Source organism: Urocitellus parryii, chromosome 4, assembly GCF_045843805.1.
Source record: "Urocitellus parryii isolate mUroPar1 chromosome 4, mUroPar1.hap1, whole genome shotgun sequence".
Lineage (NCBI taxonomy): Eukaryota > Metazoa > Chordata > Mammalia > Rodentia > Sciuridae > Urocitellus > Urocitellus parryii.
Genome location: NC_135534.1, coordinates 43895991 through 43915459, shown reverse-complemented (window position 1 = coordinate 43915459; position 19469 = coordinate 43895991). Strand labels below are relative to the sequence as shown.

The 19469-nt window shown below is 47.6% G+C and overlaps 1 protein-coding gene across 1 annotated transcript in view; it reads left to right on the top strand.

Annotated features, from left to right (window-relative positions):
- The window catches only part of Nav2 (neuron navigator 2), a 271097-nt gene that overhangs the window by 238450 nt on the left and 13178 nt on the right, over positions 1–19469 (top strand). Inside the window, exons 28-36 of the mRNA XM_026405279.2 lie at positions 4933–5086; positions 6187–6349; positions 7069–7169; positions 9453–9548; positions 11413–11581; positions 14665–14900; positions 16834–16988; positions 17208–17279; positions 18918–19114. Coding sequence (XP_026261064.2) covers positions 4933–5086; positions 6187–6349; positions 7069–7169; positions 9453–9548; positions 11413–11581; positions 14665–14900; positions 16834–16988; positions 17208–17279; positions 18918–19114 — 1343 coding nt within the window. The remainder of the gene's footprint in view (positions 1–4932; positions 5087–6186; positions 6350–7068; positions 7170–9452; positions 9549–11412; positions 11582–14664; positions 14901–16833; positions 16989–17207; positions 17280–18917; positions 19115–19469) is intronic.

Genomic DNA, 19469 nt, shown 5'->3' with positions numbered 1-19469 from the left:
CTTTTCTTAACACTGTTCATTTCTGGCTCACTCCAAACCCAATGCAGACATTCCTAGTCAGCAGGCAGTGTGCCCTCCTGGAGTCCTCAGCTCTGTACTATGTCCAGCCCACTAGGGCTGAAGAGGGGAAGAGTGCAGAAGATCCTACAGGAGAGTTGGATGGGCATCGGCCTGGAAGAGGTGCATGTCCTCAGTCCTGCAGTTCACTGACCAGGACTCAGGGCTATACCACCTGCAGAGGAAGAAAAGAAGGAAGTGGGTGCTGGTGAACACAGATGGGCCTTCCTAAGAAATAAATAGCACAGGAAATCTAATGTGGAAGCAAGCTGGATGAGTCTGAGAAAGAGGGATGACCAGTGTGGCCACCACAGGATGGTCAAGGGGCAGAGTAATAGAAAGAGAGGCCTCAGAGGTAGGCAGGGCCTGTGACATGGAAGAATCTGAAGTCCAAGTGAAGTTGACCTGATTTTGTGTGCAATGGGCAAATTTGGAGAGTTTTAGGGAGAAAGGTGAGATTATCTGAATCAGTGTTCTATGGGTAAGGAATGTCCAGGAACAAGGAAGATCACTGGTTCACACTACTCTGGCCATAACACTTCTACCTTAAGGCCTTTGCCGTCACTGTGCCCCCTACCTGGTATGCTATTCCTCTTGATAGTCACTTCCTCAGGTCTCTGCTGTGTATCTACAAGGCTTGGCCTGCCAGACATGGTGGTGCACACATATAATCCCTGCATCTCAAGAGGCTGAGGCAGGAGGGTTGCAAGTTCAAGAATAACCAAAGCAATTTATCAAGACCGTATCTCAAATTTTAAAATTAAACAAAAAGGGCTAGGGAAGTAGCTGAGTTGTGGAACACCCCTGGGTTCTGTCCCCAGTACAAAAACAACTCCCCCCACCAGCACACCCTGTCACCCCCTTTCCCCTGCTTCATTTTTCACCATTGCACATATTGTCATCTGATGTATGGACTTCGTTGGTTTCAGTTTTTTGCCTTTTGTTCCTCACCTTACCCCCAAATCTACAATATAAACTCTGTGGAGGTAGCTACTCTATTGGCTTTGCAGGTATTCAAATATTTGGTGGAATGAATGAGTGACTGTGATAGTGATGAGTCTTTGATGTATTTAGGTCTGAAAGAAAAATTGACAGCACGGGTGATGGTCAGATGTGATGTGTGAGGGAAAGAGAATAATTATCCTTGGATATTCCTACAGTGGCAGCTTATGTAACTGGGACAAAGGAAACCCAGATGGGGGTGAAGAGGGACTCAGGAGCTGCGATCTGGCTGTGTTAACTGAGAGATGCTCAGGAGACACTCACATGGAGGATCCAGCCTGCCTGGAGTTCCTGGAGGTGTAGATTCAGGAGCCACGAGCTCCCGGTGGGACTGAAGGCTGAGACACTGGAGTTCTCCAAGAGTTTGAATGGAGATGAAGAAGAGCAGAGAGGCAAGGACTGAGCTCTGGGGCACAACTGATGTTTGACGTTAAGGAAGAGAAAGTAGAGCATCTAGTGAGATGGGAGGAAACCCAGAAGTAGAGAGAAGAAACTGCTTAGAGGCACAGAAGCAGGAGAAAGTTGGCCACTTGCTGCTGGGAGGCCAAGTCAGAGAGTGACAGTGATGAAGTTAGCTGTATGGACCAAGAGCAAGAGCACTTCTTCCAGACCACTGTCCCCTTAGAGATGGGGCAGGGCTGCTCTTTACTCCCCTCCCTCCCTCCCTCTCCCCCTCCCCTCCCCCTCCCCCTTCCTCCCTCCCTCTCTCTCCCCCCCCCTTTCTTTCTTTCTTTCTTTTTTTTTTTTAAATACATTCCACAGTCTCCATGGGTAGAGATGTTTGGTTTTGGTCTAGTTTTTCCAAAGGGTGGGCTGAAAGAAAAATGCTTATTTCCAACCTTGAAAGGTTTGTAAGAATGTGCAGATCGAGATGTGAGAGGGAGTTCAAAGAAGAAATCAAAGGCAGAGGAGTTGGGCCTCACCCCGTGGGAGAAAGGAATGGCAGCTGGAAGAAGGCAATGTTTCCCACCCTTGGGCGTTTAAAATTAGGTACACCACCAGCCCTGCCTTTGGATGAAATAGGGGGAATCTGCCAGAATAACGGGTTAGAGACTGAAAAAGCCTCCACCAGGTTGATTGAGTAAGTGGTCCACAAAATGGACAAGGATGTACTCGGAGCCGCTGGGTGCAGTTCAGGAGCATGCATTGTAGAGTTAAGAGGACGTGTTGAGTTTGATCCTGACTCTGTTATCCTTAGTGTGACCTTGGACATGTTAATCTCTATGGCTTACCCTCCCCATTTTCAAAATGGATGTTATTTTAGAACCTCTTCATGGAATTAGTAATATATGAAGTGAATGAAACAGTATCAGACACTAGAGTAACTGGAGTCCCACAGGAGCCAGTATCCAAGTACAGAATAAGCTAGCATTAATCTAGTTGGGGAAGGAACCAAGGGAGAAGGGAGACTGTCTCAGACAGTAGGGATAGGCACTAAAACCTGGTTGGGGCTGGTGCAGAGGAACTTGTTTTCAACAGCAACTGTATCATGAGGCATCCTCTCCCACGGCCCCAGCATTGTGTGCTTCTGAAAGCTGGCTGATTTTGGAGAAACCTTGTGCTCCCAACACAAGTTTTCTTCATTTTAGTTTGCTTCCCTTTTGTCTTAGACTATTTCCTATCACTAAAACGGGTATTACATCACTGGGTAATGTATAAGGAGTAGGAGTTTCTTCAACTTACAATCCTTGCACGTGGTGCCGGCTACTGCTCAGCATCTGGTAAGGACCTTCTTGTGGGTCATGGCAGGGCAGAAGGCATCTGGTGCAGTGATGCAAGCTCGCTCACTTGGTCTGTCTTCCTTCTGATAAAGCCATGAATGCCATCGCTGGGCCTCACTCTTGTGACCCTCATGGATGATCTCCCAAAGCCCCCCACCTCCAGATCTCATTAATATATGATTTTGGGGGGTTTTGAAGCAAACAGGTACCCAGACCTATGGCACTCTTATGAAGTCGCTGATTGGCTAAGCTTTGCAAAGTAATCCATATGACATAATCCACAAAGCGGGTGCCAAGGAAATGTCATCTTTCTTGCTGAGAGAGCTTTCTGGGGAAAAAATACAGATGACATGGAGGAGGCTCGAGGGAGCCTGGCTGTGGAGCGCTGGGGGGACCCGTCTGGCACAATGAAAACCAGCACAGACTGTTCTCCACCATGAAGGGGAGACCTCAGTATCAGTGCAGGGCATGGTTTGGCTAAGACCAGAGTATCACAGTGGAATTTTTTTCAGACTTGACTGTGTTTAAACCATGAAACTATGGTCCTCTCAAGAAACAACCAGTTTTTATAAGCTCCCCCTGCAAACCTGAATTAACCAAAAAGCAAAAAGTTCAACTTGAAAACCACAGACTATTCAAAGCTCGGAGAGCTGGGTGGAAGGGATGTTCTGAATTCTAAAGGCATTTCTATCACTCCAACCCTTTTAGCCCCCAATCTGTTTGCTTTAAGTTTCTCATAGATATGGAATGGCACTAATAACATTTTTACAAGTTCCTTGCATTTTTTCAAGATTTAGAAGCCAAGAAGCTTCCTTGGTTGCTCACTTTTAAAACCAAGAGGTGGTTTTACTTTCTTTGCCTCTCTCAAATCAAAACAGTTTAGGTGCAGGTCAAGAAAACAGCACCAGAATGGTTCAGCTGTTCAAGTGTTAAATTTTTCTTCTGGCTCCTTCTGTGCCCCAAAATACAATGACATCTCTTTTAAAAGTTTTATAAATAATTTTCCTGGGGTGATTAAAATTTCCACCCCTTCAACCAGTTTTACAGGTTAGGTTTTGTTTGGCCCCAAATCCAGCACTCGGGTCTTGGCGAGCAGGCTCACAAGCTCAGAAGCTCCCTGCCACAGAACAGAGGCTGCGTGTTCCCTGTCCCTTCCCTTTTCACACACAGTCAGCTTCAGCTCTGTAGCTTTTTGAACTTGGGGAGGGTGTTGACAGTCCCCACCCCACCCCATCTTCAATTCAAAAAGTGTCAAAGCCTTCTGTCCTGGATCACTCAGTACCCCAGATCCTGTGATGTTTGGAATTCATGGAACTTATTTTTCTGTTTTAATAAAACTATCTTTTCTGAACATTGCAAGTCATCACAACTTTTATGGTCTCCTGCTTTGTACAAACCTGCCAGGAATCTGAAGACAAACCTAACCAAGTAAGCAGTCCAGCCTAGCCTTTTTTAAATAAAAAGGCTCTCAGCAAGGTCCCACAGTCACTTTAACTTGATATACATCCAGGACTGGAAGATAACTAGCCACGCTGTTGCTTGGCTTTCCGATGGAAAGCCCCCACGTCCACTCTAGTCACTAATTCCCCGAAGCTGATCTTTTGCCTGAAGTATGTGGGGGTGATGGAGGTTGATCTCTCTAGAATGAGATAAGATGAGCTTCTTCCCATATCTTTAGGTTTCTTCCCCCTTTTTTTGGCCAATAAAAATAACCCCTCGGCTGTTTAACCTTGGAGTTCTCTCATCTTGAAAACAGATAGTTGGCCTCAATTCTCTGAGTTTAGAATTCAGAGGCTGCATGGTGTCATTAGGGGGTCCCAGCCATGTACACACTGAGGAGTGTTCAAATGCCCAGGGTTGCTATTCCCTTTACCAGCTCCTGCTTATGCCTCAGTTATTGGGATTTTTGCTGGCAGGTGCACCTGAGCCATTCTGATTGCCAGAGCTCTGCAAAGAAATATTGTAGAAAGTAATAAAATCTGTAAATTTTAGGTGCTCTTGGTATTGTCACCTTTAAGAAGCACCAGGAAGGTAGTCGTGCAGAGTTACTACTGAACAAACTTGATGATTGATGTGGGCCACTAGTCAGTAGGGGACTAAAAGGAGCTGGATTCAGAATTGCTTCTATTAGTGACATTCCCCCTTTCCCTAGAATTTCGGAGTGCATGGATAGTGAAGCCGAGACGGTCATGCAGCTCCGAAATGAGCTGAGAGACAAGGAGATGAAGCTCACGGACATCCGCCTAGAAGCGCTCAGCTCTGCCCACCAGCTTGACCAGCTCCGGGAGGCCATGAACAGGATGCAGGTGAGGGTCCAGAAGGGTGGACTGGGCCCAGGGTTGACTAGGAAGGAGCTCCAGGAGGCTGCTCTCTGCCAAGCCCTGAGGGCTACATCGGAATCTGGTAGCCACCCTCTGCTTTCCTAGCCCCTTTCTCTTTTCAGTCACTTCCACATATTGCTCAGTTTTCTTAAAGAAATAAGAATAAGAACAATTATGCCCCTTTATGCAGAAGAATTTCAGTGGCTCTCCTGCTGCTTCTTGCAGTCTCCTTTGGGACTTAAGGCCTTCTATGGGCCCCTTTTTACTCTTAACCCACACCCTCCCCATTCCACTTTTCATCCTCCACTCAAAGGCCAGATGGAGCCATGAATGGTTTCCTCAACAAACCCTGGGAGTTGCTGTTCCACACCATTCCCTCCACTGGGAATATCCTTCTACACATCCCAATTGAACCCTTCCTCCAAGGTTCAGCCTGTCAGGTCCTGCAGCTGGAAGTTAGTGCCCTCCCGGAATCAGTGTAGGTTGGTTCTTGCAGGCATTCCCATCATCTGCCAAGGTAGAAAGACATTTGGATCTTTGTTTTTGTAAAGTAGTTATGAAATGAAAGATTCCTGTGGGTATACTGAATGGAACCTCAGTGGAGAGCAGCATTTCCCAAAGTTGGTTCCCTGAAACATTTGTTCCATGAGAAGCTCTATGAAAGAAGAATGCCCTAATCAAGTGTGTTGGGAAATGCTGCACGTCATGTGCCCTTCTCAGACTCATAAAGCACAGCAGCTCATTAAAGACCTTGACAAGTCCCACAGTAAAGAAACCTGTCAAACCCAGAGTGACCCAAACCTCTTAGATGACAATTCTTTTTCACTGAACACCCAAGCAGCAGACTGTGGGAAAGTCAAGTTTCTGAGTGCTTCTTCTCAAAGGCCAGTTCTCTGCAATGATGGAGCCTGCCCTGCCAGATATGTTGTATGTATATAGTGAAGGGTGGCATTACCTGAGGGTGTTACCTACCTTGTCTAGGCTCTCCACTGGGTTCCTGCAGGAACTTCCAGATCCTTTTTCTAGAAAAGGCTTGTTCTCATGGCATCCTCCTAATGAGTGCAATTCTCCCTTACTCTTCACAGAGTGAAATAGAGAAGCTGAAAGCTGAGAACGACCGGCTGAAGTCAGAGTCTCAAGGCAGTGGCTGTAGCCGGGCCCCCTCCCAGGTGTCCATCTCGGCCTCCCCAAGGCAGTCCATGGGCCTCTCCCAGCACAGCCTGAACCTCACTGAGTCAACCAGCCTGGGTGAGTGGCTCTCAGAGCTGGGGGCAGGCCTGGACCTGCAGCTGGCGCTCTGGTCTCCAAGCAGGTGCCCCAAGATAAGCAAGTCAACAGATCAAATGGAGAGGCAACAGGCGTGTGTGAACTTGGGGTGTGTGTGTGTGTCTGGGTGTGCGTCTGCTACCAACATGAACCCAGCCATTAGAGTGCTCTCATGCTTTGCTCCAGCGCCCCCAATTGTCCCAGCCGTGAGCTCAGACCCCCTTGCCCACCATGCTGAGCTATTTGATTCATTTTAAGAGGCTGAGTGCTACAGACACACCCCCACAGCAGCAGGCCCCAGTGGGGTGATGGCTTGGCCCATGGTCTTCCTGCCTTCCGGATGGTTCCAGCTGGCGCATCATCAGTGAACATGACCTAGGTCCTCCTTGTGAGCATATTGAGGCTGATGCTTTTATTTTTTATCCATGATGCTGCTGCTGCTGTCGTTGTGGTTCAGTTTCTCCCCGCACCTCCATTTGGCAAGATGCACCATCAGCCTGCTGGTTCCTTGGTTGGTCCACCGCTGGTTTCTGTGGTTGCATTCTCCATTCTGCCCCCTCCCCACCCCCTCCCTCACCCTACTTCCCCTGCACCCCGACACCTGGTTTATCCCGCTGCTGTGCCAACAGGCAGCGGGGGTGTCAGGAAGCCAGCTTTGCTATCCCCATGTGCCTAAGGCTGTTGATGTTTTCCATTCGCAGACTTGTTGCTGGATGACACTGGTGAATGCTCGGCTCGGAAGGAAGGAGGCAGGCATGTTAAGATAGTTGTCAGCTTTCAGGAGGAAATGAAGTGGAAGGAGGTTAGTTGGATCCCTTTCCCTGCTCTGCCTGTTCCTTCCCCAGGTAGAACTACCTAGCTTAGTGACTAATTGTGGAACTGTCTCACTTCCTAGCCTAAGGTGATTTGGAAATAGTACTAACGCTTTTCTTTATACAGTAGTCCCCCCTTATCCATGAGGGAGACGGTCCAAGACCCCAGCTGGTGCCCGAAACGGCAGATAGTACTGAACCCTAGAGGCATTAGTTTTTTTCCTAGATATACAAATCTAGGAAAAAGTTTAATGTATACATTAGGCCCTTTAAGATACTGACAATAACTATTATCAAAATAGAACAATTATAACAATATACTGGGTGGACCGCAAGTAACTGAAAACAGAAAGCAAGATCTCAAATAAGTGGAGACTACTGTAGCCACCACCCCAGTAGCCCCCTGACCCCATGAAGGTGAGCGAATGGCACTTCCCTCCCCCATGTTTGTACTAACGAAGTGTACTAAGGACAGTCCCGCACTGCACTTTCCTGTAATTAACTAAACACTAACATCCGCAGAAATGTCTATTCTGAGTTTAATGTATTCCCAAAGCACTTCCAGTACAACTCAGCACATTTAGCACGTAAGGTATGGAGATAAGTTAACTGGAATCCACTGGCCAGAAACACTTAGTTTTCTCTCATCAGAGCCTGCAGACAGAGAGGCAGACAGAGAGGTAGCTGAGCGTGGAGCTGGTGGAGCATCCTGTTTTCTGAGTACAGTTTCCATACTAGAGTCTACACTGCTGCCAGAGAAGTGGGTGCAGGTGGAGGCTGACAATAAGAGTTGCATATTTGTAATTAAATTCCAGTGCTGCTCTCTGAATGACCTTGGCCTAAGTGAGTGGGAAAAGGCCTCATGACTCACCATTGCAAGTCCCTTTGAATTTTTAAATTTTTACTTCTTAGCATTTCTAGCCAAAATGTTCTTCTATACAGTTTTAGAGAGCTAGAGAACCTTCTGTGACCTTCTAAACAAAATATCTGCAGGCAGACTGCTTTGCCAGGGTTTCCACTTCATGGTTGGCTCATAATCCTCGCTGAGTTGGATTAAGTCCTGAATTTTGGAGCTTCCAGGGGTGTTAGTATCATGTGACCTAGAAAGATACATCAAAGAGGTCCATTTGCAGAACCCGGCTAGTGGAATTACAGTCACCAAGAGAGAACTTCATCCTTATAGTATTCCTATAGGAATTGCAGAGAGTCCTGCAAACATAATGTCTTCTAGTGATCCTCAATGGGAACAGAGAGCGTTTAATTTTTCCAGTTCACAAGTCACTGTCAATAGTTATTTCCTTCTGGATCACTACGCATCAGGTGAGGTTGGCTAACCAGGGGTTATTATCCATCTTACAGCTGAGAAACCAAGACTCACACATCACTTATTTGAGGCCACAGGCAAGTGGTGAATGGGGTCAGGTCATCTCAGCAAGACTGGGGCTCTTTTCTCTGCTATTTTGCTTGACTGCCAGCTGCTCCCTCCCCTCCACCCACACCATCCCTCTCCTAACTGTTGTTGTGAGCATGTGAGATAATTAAAAACCCAACAGAATGGAATGTTCTATCAGTTTTTCTTTAATCAATGTGATTTGTTAGCCCCTGTGGGTATAGATGCAAAAGAAGTAGATTTTTTTTTGGCCATATTCCCAGAGTTTGAGTTTTCTGAATTGAGCATGTTTTCCTTTTAATAAGAAAAGTAATGTTATTAAAAATCAAAAAATAAGAAAAGAGAAAATAGAAGTACATTTTGTCTTGAACAAGTTCTAAGATCTAGCAAGGAAACAAAGTTGATTTTAAAAATAATAAGACAGAAATAGCTAAAATTGAATATAAGCAAGTACAGAATATGTTATTATATATGTTATGTCCTGAACCTTTGGTGCTTTGAGCCAGGTGGTGGATTGCTGAAGGGTTCCTGGAAGAGGTGAGTTCCCAAGGTTTGAAAAGGCAGAGATGACAGACAGGAGGTGGGAGGGGATTCTAGGCAAGGGATGTGTGATCCACTTGTTGTACAAGGTGTGCACTTAGCAGGAGGCTCCAGACTCCAGAGAGGAGATTTTTATCTTACCCATTGCAATTTTAACAGTGGAGCAGGGAAGGGTTTTGAGGCTGTTGAATTCAATGTAAGTTATGCCTGGCATCGAAACACATAGGACGATTACTCCCCCTCTCAGACATTGGTGGAGTTATGGGGCAATCTAAGTCCTCAGCTGAACAGTGTCAGAAAAGATCCACTTGTTTTTCACCTGCCTACATTTCCTTACCCTTAGGACTCCAGACCACACCACTTTCTTATTGGCTGCATTGGAGTTAGTGGCAAGACGAAGTGGGATGTGCTCGATGGGGTGGTTAGACGGCTGTTCAAAGTAAGTGTGGCAAGAAGGTAGCTATGGCAGTGTGCCTGGCACAGGGACCTGGGCTTGGGGAGGGAAAGGGAGGCCCCATCCTTAACTTGGCCATTTCTCCAGCCTGGCCCCACTCCACATCCTTACATTGCTGGGACTTGATCCCTGGCTGTCCAGGGAATGGAAGGGCTATGGTAAGTGCAGATCGGTGGTTGGTGAAACTCTTTTCATCTGCCTTTGGCAGTGACTGGCCAGGTGGTGAGCATCATTTGTGCAGTGATTTGATCCTCTTATGGCAAACTGCTCATGTCTGAATTCTCTTTTTACCTGAGAATTGCCCTATTAAATATGCTCTGGAATACTTGATCTGTGGCTAGGATGAGATACCATTTCCACCTGTTACTTAAAGGGGTTGGGTTTGACTTGCCCATTAGATTCCTATGCCAATGCTTCAGAGTTTTTGATTTGTGCTGCAAATGGCAGGGACATCTGATTGAAGGCCAGCTTCAAGGATGTTGGCAAGTCACTTTTCTGTTGCTGTCAATTATCACTGGACTGGGTGTTTGCCACAGGGGAAGTAGCTAATGAGTACCAAGGGGAACCCTTGAACATAGGTGACTGGAAAGAAGCTTTCAAGCCCTTTTTTCTGTTGTCCTGAAGTAAATCGACAGCCATCAATATTCGTTGGTCCTATCCCTTTGGTAGTAATATGTTGTCTGTGTCAGATACCATGCCAAGCCCTTTATTCCCATTTAAGGTTAGAAGGGTGAGGCTTCTTAGGCCATAGCACCTTCCTAAAGCCATGGATCTAGAACTGGACCAATGGTCTAGTCAGTTATTCTGATTTCCACATCTGACTCAACTAGTAGACCATTGTTTCTTTGTAGCATCTAGACTCAGGTGGCTTCACACAGAGAAAATTCTGTTCTTATTTTCTTTTCCCCCATTTTTTTTTAATTGGTGCATTACAGTTGTACATATTGATGGGCTTTATAATTACATATTTGTATATGCACACAATACAACAATATAATTTGGCCAATATCACTCCCTAGCAGAGAATTCTTTTCTTTGATCAAAGATTGTTCCCCATCTTGCAAGCCAGTCTGTGGAAGTGTGATCCAGCAAGAGACCTGAGTGGCTTAGGACAGGCAAATTCACCCACCCCAAACAAAACCTTACCTCTGCTGTAGAGTAGGCATCGTCCTTGGGTAGAAAGCAGCAGTGTGGGCTCAGGAGGAAAGGTGAGTCCTGGAGGCTGTTTCCTGGGACTCAGCTCAGCCATTTTGTGGCCACCCCAGCCCATGGGCCTGAGTTCCACATTCATTGACCTAAATCCTATTGGTCACCTACAAGGAAACACTTCAAATTAAACACACATTCTGCTTTTCAAAACTTCATGGCTGGTTTGTTTTTTTTGTTTGTTTTTGTTTTGCCCTAGGTTTTATTTACCCTCTTTGTTATCGGCCTGGTCTTCACACTAGGCAACCGGAGGGGTTGGTGAAGAGATTTCCTGTCAGAATTACTTTGGCATGAATTTCCCAGCACCATCACAGCCCTGATACCTTTGAGACTTCAGCTGGACTTAGGAAGAGCAATTCAGCCTTTCTGTGCTTCGTTCCTCCAGACTAAACATTCACAGTGTCTTGAGGGGTCTGATTTCTTTCCCCAACCCCTAACCAAATAAATTTGTATTTTAAGAGGCCTGTGATACGAGGGCATTGTCCCCATAGAGTCACCTCTTCTCGTCCTCATTCCACAGCCCAATTTCAACTCAGTCGTCATCTGAGAAAGAAGAAGGAATGACCGTTAAATCACCCAACGAAAGCATGGGTCACAGGTAGATTTTCGCCATCTGTGATGGGGTCTGTTTTGTTTTCTCCAGGAATACATCATTCACGTTGACCCTGTGAGCCAGCTAGGGCTGAATTCGGACAGTGTTCTTGGCTACAGCATTGGGGAAATCCAGCGGAGCAGCACTTCTGAGACCCCAGAGCTCCTTCCCTGTGGCTACCTGGTGGGAGAGAACACCACCATCTCTGTGACGGTCAAAGGTAATGGAGCCCATTGCAGAGATTGGAGTTTTCAAGAATTGCATCTGAATTTTATGACGGTGTGAGAAATCTTGGCCATGGTTTTGTTTGAGCACACGTATATGGGTGGTTGCTCATTTCGTTCTTTTCTTCGGCCACAATTAGTCTTACCTAAGCAAGTTGAATAGTCTGGCTTTTTCAACCACCATCGGAAACAAATCATTTTAGTTTATTGCTGAAATTATGTATCAAAAGATCTCATTAGCCGCATGACTCTAAGGTGATAGAATCTTAATAACCCCATTGAAGTGGCGCCTGGCCAATAGCAGTGAAGGACTCTTGCCAGCAAGCCTTGGATGTGATCCCATTCTACAGAAACCACCATGTGCCGTAGGCTGCAGGGCAGTCGCTCTGAGCATCCTGATGAACTGTGAAACTCTTGCCCACGCCTGGTGCTGCTACAGCTTCCGATGCCTCATCACCCAGAATTGTTAAGCCCCAGGCCAAGTGTGTTCCACTGAACTTGGCTCCAAAGTTCTTCATGGGTTCATAAAAAATTTCACAGTCAAATAAATCTAGAAAACCTCAATGTTATTCCCACTTGAGTTTGGGGACTGAGGACAGAAGGACATCAGTCCACTAAAGATCTGTCTTTTAATGTCCTATTTCCTGTTAGTAAAAAGCCTGTTTAGACAGCCACAGTGGTGTACACACACAATCTCAGCTACTTAGGAGGCTGAGGCAGGAGTTTAGCCTGCAACTTGACCAGAACCCATTTCAAAATAAAAAGTCCAGCGTGTAGCTCAGTGGTATAGCATGTGTTACTCGTTTCTGTGGATTGGAAGAGAGGAAGTTTGTATAGTCCAATCTTTTCCAAATTTATTTGCCTGCAAAACTTATTTATTTCTGTGTTCCATGAACCACACAATAAGTAGACTCTGATAAGCCCTGTACAAGGCCTATCTTTCACTCGCAGCATGTCTTACTTCCCCAAAAGGCACTAATCTCTACTGTAGATTCAACACTACAATTTTGTAGTAGTTTCATAAAAGTTTTATTTTCTAGTAAGTATTTTCTCCAAAAGCACCCCAACATTCCCCACTAGCAGGAATCCAGATCCACCTCTGCTAGAGACAAGTGGTGCATGGTTGCTTAGGCCTCACCTAGCCTTGCTGATAAGTGCAATTCCCTATTGTGCCTTGAACTACAAGTGACAGAAACCAACGCAAAAGTAGCTGTAGCATAAAAGGGAATGTATAAATTCAGATACCTGGGAAATTCAGGGTTATGCCTCAGGCACAGCTGGATCTAGATACTCAGTGTCCCCAGGACCAGACCTGCCTCTATGTGGTTCATCACTGATTGCTTTTGTTTAGCTGTCTGTACATGGTTGATGAAATAGCCCCTGATAACTTTGATTCATCTTTCTAGCATAGGAACCAAAAGGAAAGAAACATTTTTGGAAGTGTAACAGAAAATGTCTAGGACTAAACTCTGGCTCTCCATAAGTTAAATATCCGTCACTGAGTCAATCATTATGATAGGGTGAAGCTTTGGTCCAACCCAGTTACAAGCCTACCCTTTTGGGGGGACAGAGGGATGAATGAACTCCACTTGAACCACCTGGAATGAGTTAAGCTCCCTATGAGAAAGATTTTTTTAAAAAAATTTGTGGCACTAGGACTTGAATCCAGCATCCCTGGTCCTTTTTATTCTATATTTTGAGATGAGGTTTTATGCATGTTGCTGAACCTGGAGAACCTTGGCCTCCTGAGTTGCTGGGATTGCAGGTATGTGCCATCATGCCTGGACTGTGAGAAAGAATTCTTGTACAGAGAAGCAAGAAGAGATGCCAGGCACACCAAAACAATAACTGTCCATGACAAGAACCCTCTCAGAAGAGCCTTTCTGTCCTCTGCGTCTTGCCTTTCGCCCGGGCTGCCAGGCATTCTCACTTGGAGTGGTATCAGGGGAAGGGGGTGTGACTTGGCATATTCCAAAGTGACTGTGTCTGCAAGATAATCGCTGCTTGTGTGTTTTACTGCAGAAGAACAAAAAAGCAACATATATATACAGAAAGTGTTTGAGTGATATTTTCCTGTTGTTATTGTTTCTTTTATTGTCACTATTATTAAATTTGGACTAAAGGCTCTACCCACACACATCGAGGCTTGAGCCAGTGTAAGCTGTATTGAGCTCAGTGGTAGGAGGATCTTAGGCCTGTCCCCAGCAGATAGGCATTTGGGGACCTTCATCTTGGTCATTCTGGAGCAGTCGTTGCTTCCGGAGGTTACCCCTGGTTGGGGGAAGATTAGAAACCAGCATATAAACGAATTAGGGGTGTCTGCTTAGTGAGTAATTACATGCAAGGACATGCCATTATAAAACAAAATAAATTCCCTTCAGTTTACTTTTTCACTTACATATACTGGTTTCCTGACTGGTGGATCTTTTCTTGGGGATGGTATCATGAAACATTAAAGCCAACTTCCCCGGTTAATGAAGTTGTCCCAGAAAGCCAAGGGGAAAGATCAGTTCCGGCTTATCATTGGGGATCAGGGTTCTCAGATGCAGATTTCTGCCCAGGTAGGCTGGTATTCACATTCCAAAATCCATTAGCCCCACCTTGCATTGTTCCTTATTTTCATGATAAAAATGCTGAGGCCTTCATGCTATATCCATCTGTGGGTGGCAGTGGTGATAGGCAGGAGAGGGCAGCAGGGAGAAGCAACCCCAAGGATATGGCAGACACAGGTGGAGGAGACTCAGGTGTAACTTGGGCAGATGCTGTAGATACAGCAGATCCAGACAGGTCAGCAGAGCCTGGAGTCTCAGCACCACAGAGGACAGATGAGGACTGAGGGCCTAGATATTAAGGTCAAGTCTAAAGCTGGGAAAGTCAGCCAAGATGGGAGCCAGAAGCACAAGGTGCTGTTGAATAGGGAGGTGACTTCCTTGGGCAGCAGCAGTGTCCTGTGAGTTCCTAGTACATCTGGGGGAGCAGAAGTCTCAGATGAGTGGGCTGCCAAGAAAAGGGATCACATCACGTTTCCGAAAGCACAGAACATTACCCTTCCTACAAGCTTCTCTTCTCTCAAATGCAGGACTCGCAGAAAACAGCCTGGACTCCTTGGTGTTTGAGTCCCTGATCCCCAAGCCCATCCTGCAGCGCTACGTCTCCCTGCTCACAGAGCACCGGAGGATCATTCTCTCTGGCCCCAGTGGCACCGGGAAAACCTACCTGGCCAACCGGCTGTCGGAGTATGTGGTGCTTCGAGAGGGACGGGAATTGACCGATGGGGTCATCGCCACCTTTAATGTGGACCATAAGTCCAGCAAGGTGAGGAGGTCATTCTGAGCCTGCTGCATTTGAGGCCCTTTCAGAACTCATGATACCACCAGCTTCATGAGGAGGAAAGAGGGCAGAATGGGGTAGGTAGACTGGGACTGGCAGAAGGGAAGCCTCTGACTCTGGTCCTTCCAGGCAGAGGCTCCCTGTTGGGTGAGTCGATCCCATTCACTTCTGATCCTCAGTGGTAGCAGTTCTCAAAATTGCCCCAGAAACACCCAGGTTGGTTCACCAAAAATTTATCATGAGCCTACTATGTGATATTGTTTTTCCAAAATAAAACCTTTTGTGGGAAAACTACAGTAACACCAGTAATGATAATAAACAACTGCACACATTTATGGACTGCTTGCCCCATGAGCAGACTCTTCCTCCTCACAGTAATACCTTCAAGGGAGTGGTTGTCACCGTCCCCATGTTACAGAGGAGGGAACAGAAGCTTAAGGCAGACTCATCGTGTGCCTGAGACCACTCGGATGGTACTAAATAGTGGAACTTGAGCTCAAGTTGAAGTGCCAGATTCTTGAGCCCTGTGGGCAGCAAATATACTCCTTCCCACTCCATAGAGAGCAATGGGAACCTGTGTGGAAGGAGTCTGACCTAATCCCAGGCAAGGGCTGTGAAAGGCTTTCTCAGACCTGTCCTTTAGTTCATGCAGTGATGGATTGCTCATTCTGGCTGCCCTGTTGCAAAAGGGCCAGAGAATCAAAGATGAATCAGAAATGGCTCCCCTGCCTTATGACCACTTGGTATGCTTAAAAACACAGAGCCCTAGACCTCATGCTTTCCTAAGTGACCAGGTTGTGCAGGCCCAGGAAATCTGGGCCTTCCCATTCTTAAGTTCCCCAAGTGATTTCAGTATAAGGACAAGACAAAAGAAAGGGAAGCCTTCTGTGTGAATTAGAGAAGGAAGGCCCTGCAGCAGGTAACTGGGGAGCAAGCCCAGGCTGGGTTTCAGCTCTCACTTCCCCTCCCCTGGGCGGGGCCCTCTTGGTACACAGCATGCTGCAGGGCTGAGGGCTCTGAATCTCAGAAGCCAGGAGCCCTCTTCTTGACAGGTGCCTGAGGTCAAAAACATGAGAAGAAGAGGGGCTGCAAGAACTAGTAAAATGTTGAGCTTTTTCTACTGCCAGCAAAACCCCATTTAACTTGAAAGGGAGACCTGGTCTGGCTATGTGCTTGTAGGAGGTAGAAGAAAGTCACCCTGCTGAGCTAGACCAGCATCTAGGACAGGCTATTGTGGTGGAGACACTGGGTTAGGCACCTGAGTCTGAGCCCTCCCCACACCTTACCCTGGTGAAGTCTCAGGCGAGCTACCTGACTGACCTGCCTCATCACAGTACCTGCCTAATGGGGTTATTGAGCTACTAGATCTCATGTCTGCCCCAAGGGGTACCAGCTATTGTGATGATAATGTTATCAGGCAGCCATTCTGGGTTCTCTAGGGTATCCTTACCTCACCACCTCACCGTCTTCCCCCTGCCAGCCAGAGGCATTCCGTACCCAAGGCTCACTGGGCTGCAGTTCCGATCCCAGCTGTGCCAATATCCCACCCCTTCTTCAGGGTTTAGTTCAAAGCCTGAGCCCTCTACAAGGCCTTCCAGGATCCCCCATGCTTGTAGATTGTCTTCCCCTGTGCTGCTCATTGGGTCGGCCATAGCACTGATCAGTATCCTCCCATGTGTGGCTGGGCCTCTGCAGCACTGATGGACCCAAGGCTTCTGTGTGTACAGCTCTTCTGTGTGTACTTTGCTCACCCCCTGGCCACCTGGCATCCCCTGATGCCCTGTAGCAGACAGGTGCTCAGAGTGAGTTCACTAGGGTGGGAGAGGGGCTTCTGCCTGCACTGGCCTGGGTAAATGAGGTCCTGAGCTTGCACAGCCATTCACCAGCTTGCTTTCCTCTGCGTTCCGGATCTCTATAGGAACTGCGGCAGTACCTGTCCAACCTTGCCGATCAGTGCAACAGTGAGAACAATGCTGTGGACATGCCCCTCGTCATCATCCTGGACAACCTGCATCACGTCAGCTCTCTGGGCGAGATCTTCAATGGGCTGCTCAACTGCAAGTACCACAAATGGTAAAGGCCTGTTCTGGACTCCAGCATCCCTGAGCGAGTGTGCTGCTGTCTGCAGGTGGCCCAGGCCAGCACGGCAGTGAGGCGATGTGTGCACATGGGGCAGGGAGGGGAGGTAGCTAGCCATCCATGTCCTGGGTGCACAGATGCCACAGGCTCCCATGAGCCCCTCATTCTCCAGCTGGCCTAGCTCACAAGCTTTCTCTTTCTGTTTTCCCACAGCCCTTACATCATTGGCACAATGAACCAGGCTACCTCTTCTACTCCCAACCTGCAGCTGCACCATAACTTCAGGTAAGTCATTACTTCCCTTGTCCAGTTGGACGATGAAATCACAAGGAAGGAAAGCAAGCCCACGTGAGGCAGGAGCCTTTTTTGGGTGTCTCTTATGCTGAGCATCTTGTTAAGTAGTTTCCCCAACTTAATTCATTTAATTCCTACTTTGGCCTCAAGTATTTACATTTGTCATTCTTAGTTCACAAATGGGCAAACTGAGGCTCAGAGAATTTAATGACTCACATGAAATCATGTAGCTGGTCAGTGGCAGAGCTGAAACTTAAACCTGGTTTAAGTTTCTCTGACCCTCTACCTGCTGGAGTAGTGTCCAGGAAGCAGCTGTGCAGGGGCTGTTGGCCCTTGGCCACTCCTGTGGGTTACCAGAGATGCCTCCCTCTGTCCCAAGTGAGCATTGGCAATGACAATCAAAGTTACGAATGACCCCACATAGCTGGGTCTGTGGTCCTTCACAGTCCTGCGTGAATTCCTGGTCGCTCGTCTCCCCCTCTCTGTTTGCCCCAGCACTCCTCGGACTCTCTCCCAGCCAGGGTATGGGGACTGTTTGACTCTGTATGTGGGGTTGTGTGGCTGCTCATCTCAGCATCACTCAGCACCCTTCCCGCTGCCTGTACCTCCTCTGACTCGGCCTCACCCACCTGGGCCCTTAGATGAGGGTAAAAATTTGTTTCCTGGGCTGGGACCCCCGGCTCATCTTTGAGAGAGACTTATTAAAAGTGGTCTGGACTGTAACTATCAGAAAAATGTCAGCTACTCCAGGCCACCAAGAACAGGCTGCCCTCATTTTGTCATCCTGTCTGTGCTTTCTCTTGACTGTCCCTTGAGCCCATCCTCCCACCCACCCTAAGCTGCCTCTCCCAGCACAATGCTGCGGTCTCTTTCTAACCAGCATGCCTGCAGCCTGGCCCCCTGCAGGCCACCTTCTGCACCATGGCAGCCAGGGTGAGCCTTCCAGAATGCTCATCTGACCACAGGCCTGGACTTAAATTCTTTCAGTGGCTCCCTGTGGCCTTCAGAATGAGATCTCCTTACTATGGCAGGTCAAGCCTAAAACCAGGCTATACTGAGCCTCTGGCAGCAATTTGGAACATCCTAGGCCTTTCCGGTGCCTCTGCAAAGGCTGCCTCTCGCTCCCCACCTCCTACCTTGACACCCGCTCCTGCCTTTCCTCATGTTGCCGCCCCATCATCCCTTCCGTCCCAGCCCTTCCCTGATTCCTTGGTCTTCATCATGTCTCAGTTCTTCATTTGCTTGTCCACCTCCTCCCATCCCAGACTGCAAACTGCTGAAGGCCAGGGGCCATGTCAGAGACATTGTTAGAGCTCCATAACTTTACACAGAGCCTGGCACCGAGCCCAAGGGGCAGTCTCTCTCAGTGGCTAGAGCTCAGACTGCCTTGGTTCGGATCTTAGATCTTCTGTTAACTAGCTCTTGGATCCTGGACAAGTTATATAACTCAGCTTTGCTATCTATAAAATAGGCATGGCGATAATACTTATTTTGTAGGGTTGCCATTTATGGTGAATTCACATGGGCACTGTATCCGCCTATACACTTCCCATTCCTAATAAGCTTTTGATCTTGGGATTGGCCATCGTTTTACTCACTCTCATCATTGTTGATCCTGACTTCCCCTAGGTGGGTGCTTTGTGCCAACCACACAGAGCCCGTGAAGGGTTTCCTTGGCCGGTTCCTGAGGAGGAAGCTCATGGAAACGGAGATCAGTGGACGGGTGCGGAATGTGGAGCTGGTGAAAATCATTGACTGGATTCCTAAGGTCTGGCATCACCTCAACCGCTTCCTGGAGGCTCACAGCTCCTCAGACGTCACCATCGGTAGGTGGGAGGCTGGGCACAGGGTGCAAGCTGGCTGGCGGGCACTGCTCCGGGGCCCTGGGGGTCCTCTGGCTCCTGGCCCTGGCAGCACTCCACAGGATGTTGGGCAACACTGTCCTTCAGGATAAGGAAGTGGGCAGAGGGGCAATTGCAGACGGAGATGGACCCCAGACCCCAGTGATCAGCAGAGGAGAACTGTGTCCTACCCAGGCTGGTGGAGAAACGGCCAGCTCAGTGAAGAGCCCCCACCCCAAGTCTTCCCAGGCTGAGACTACTCTTGGGGATTGGCTTTGCTTTAAAAGTAAAGCCTTAACAGCATTTCTGCAGCTTAGGGATTTAGAACAGAGGAGAGAAG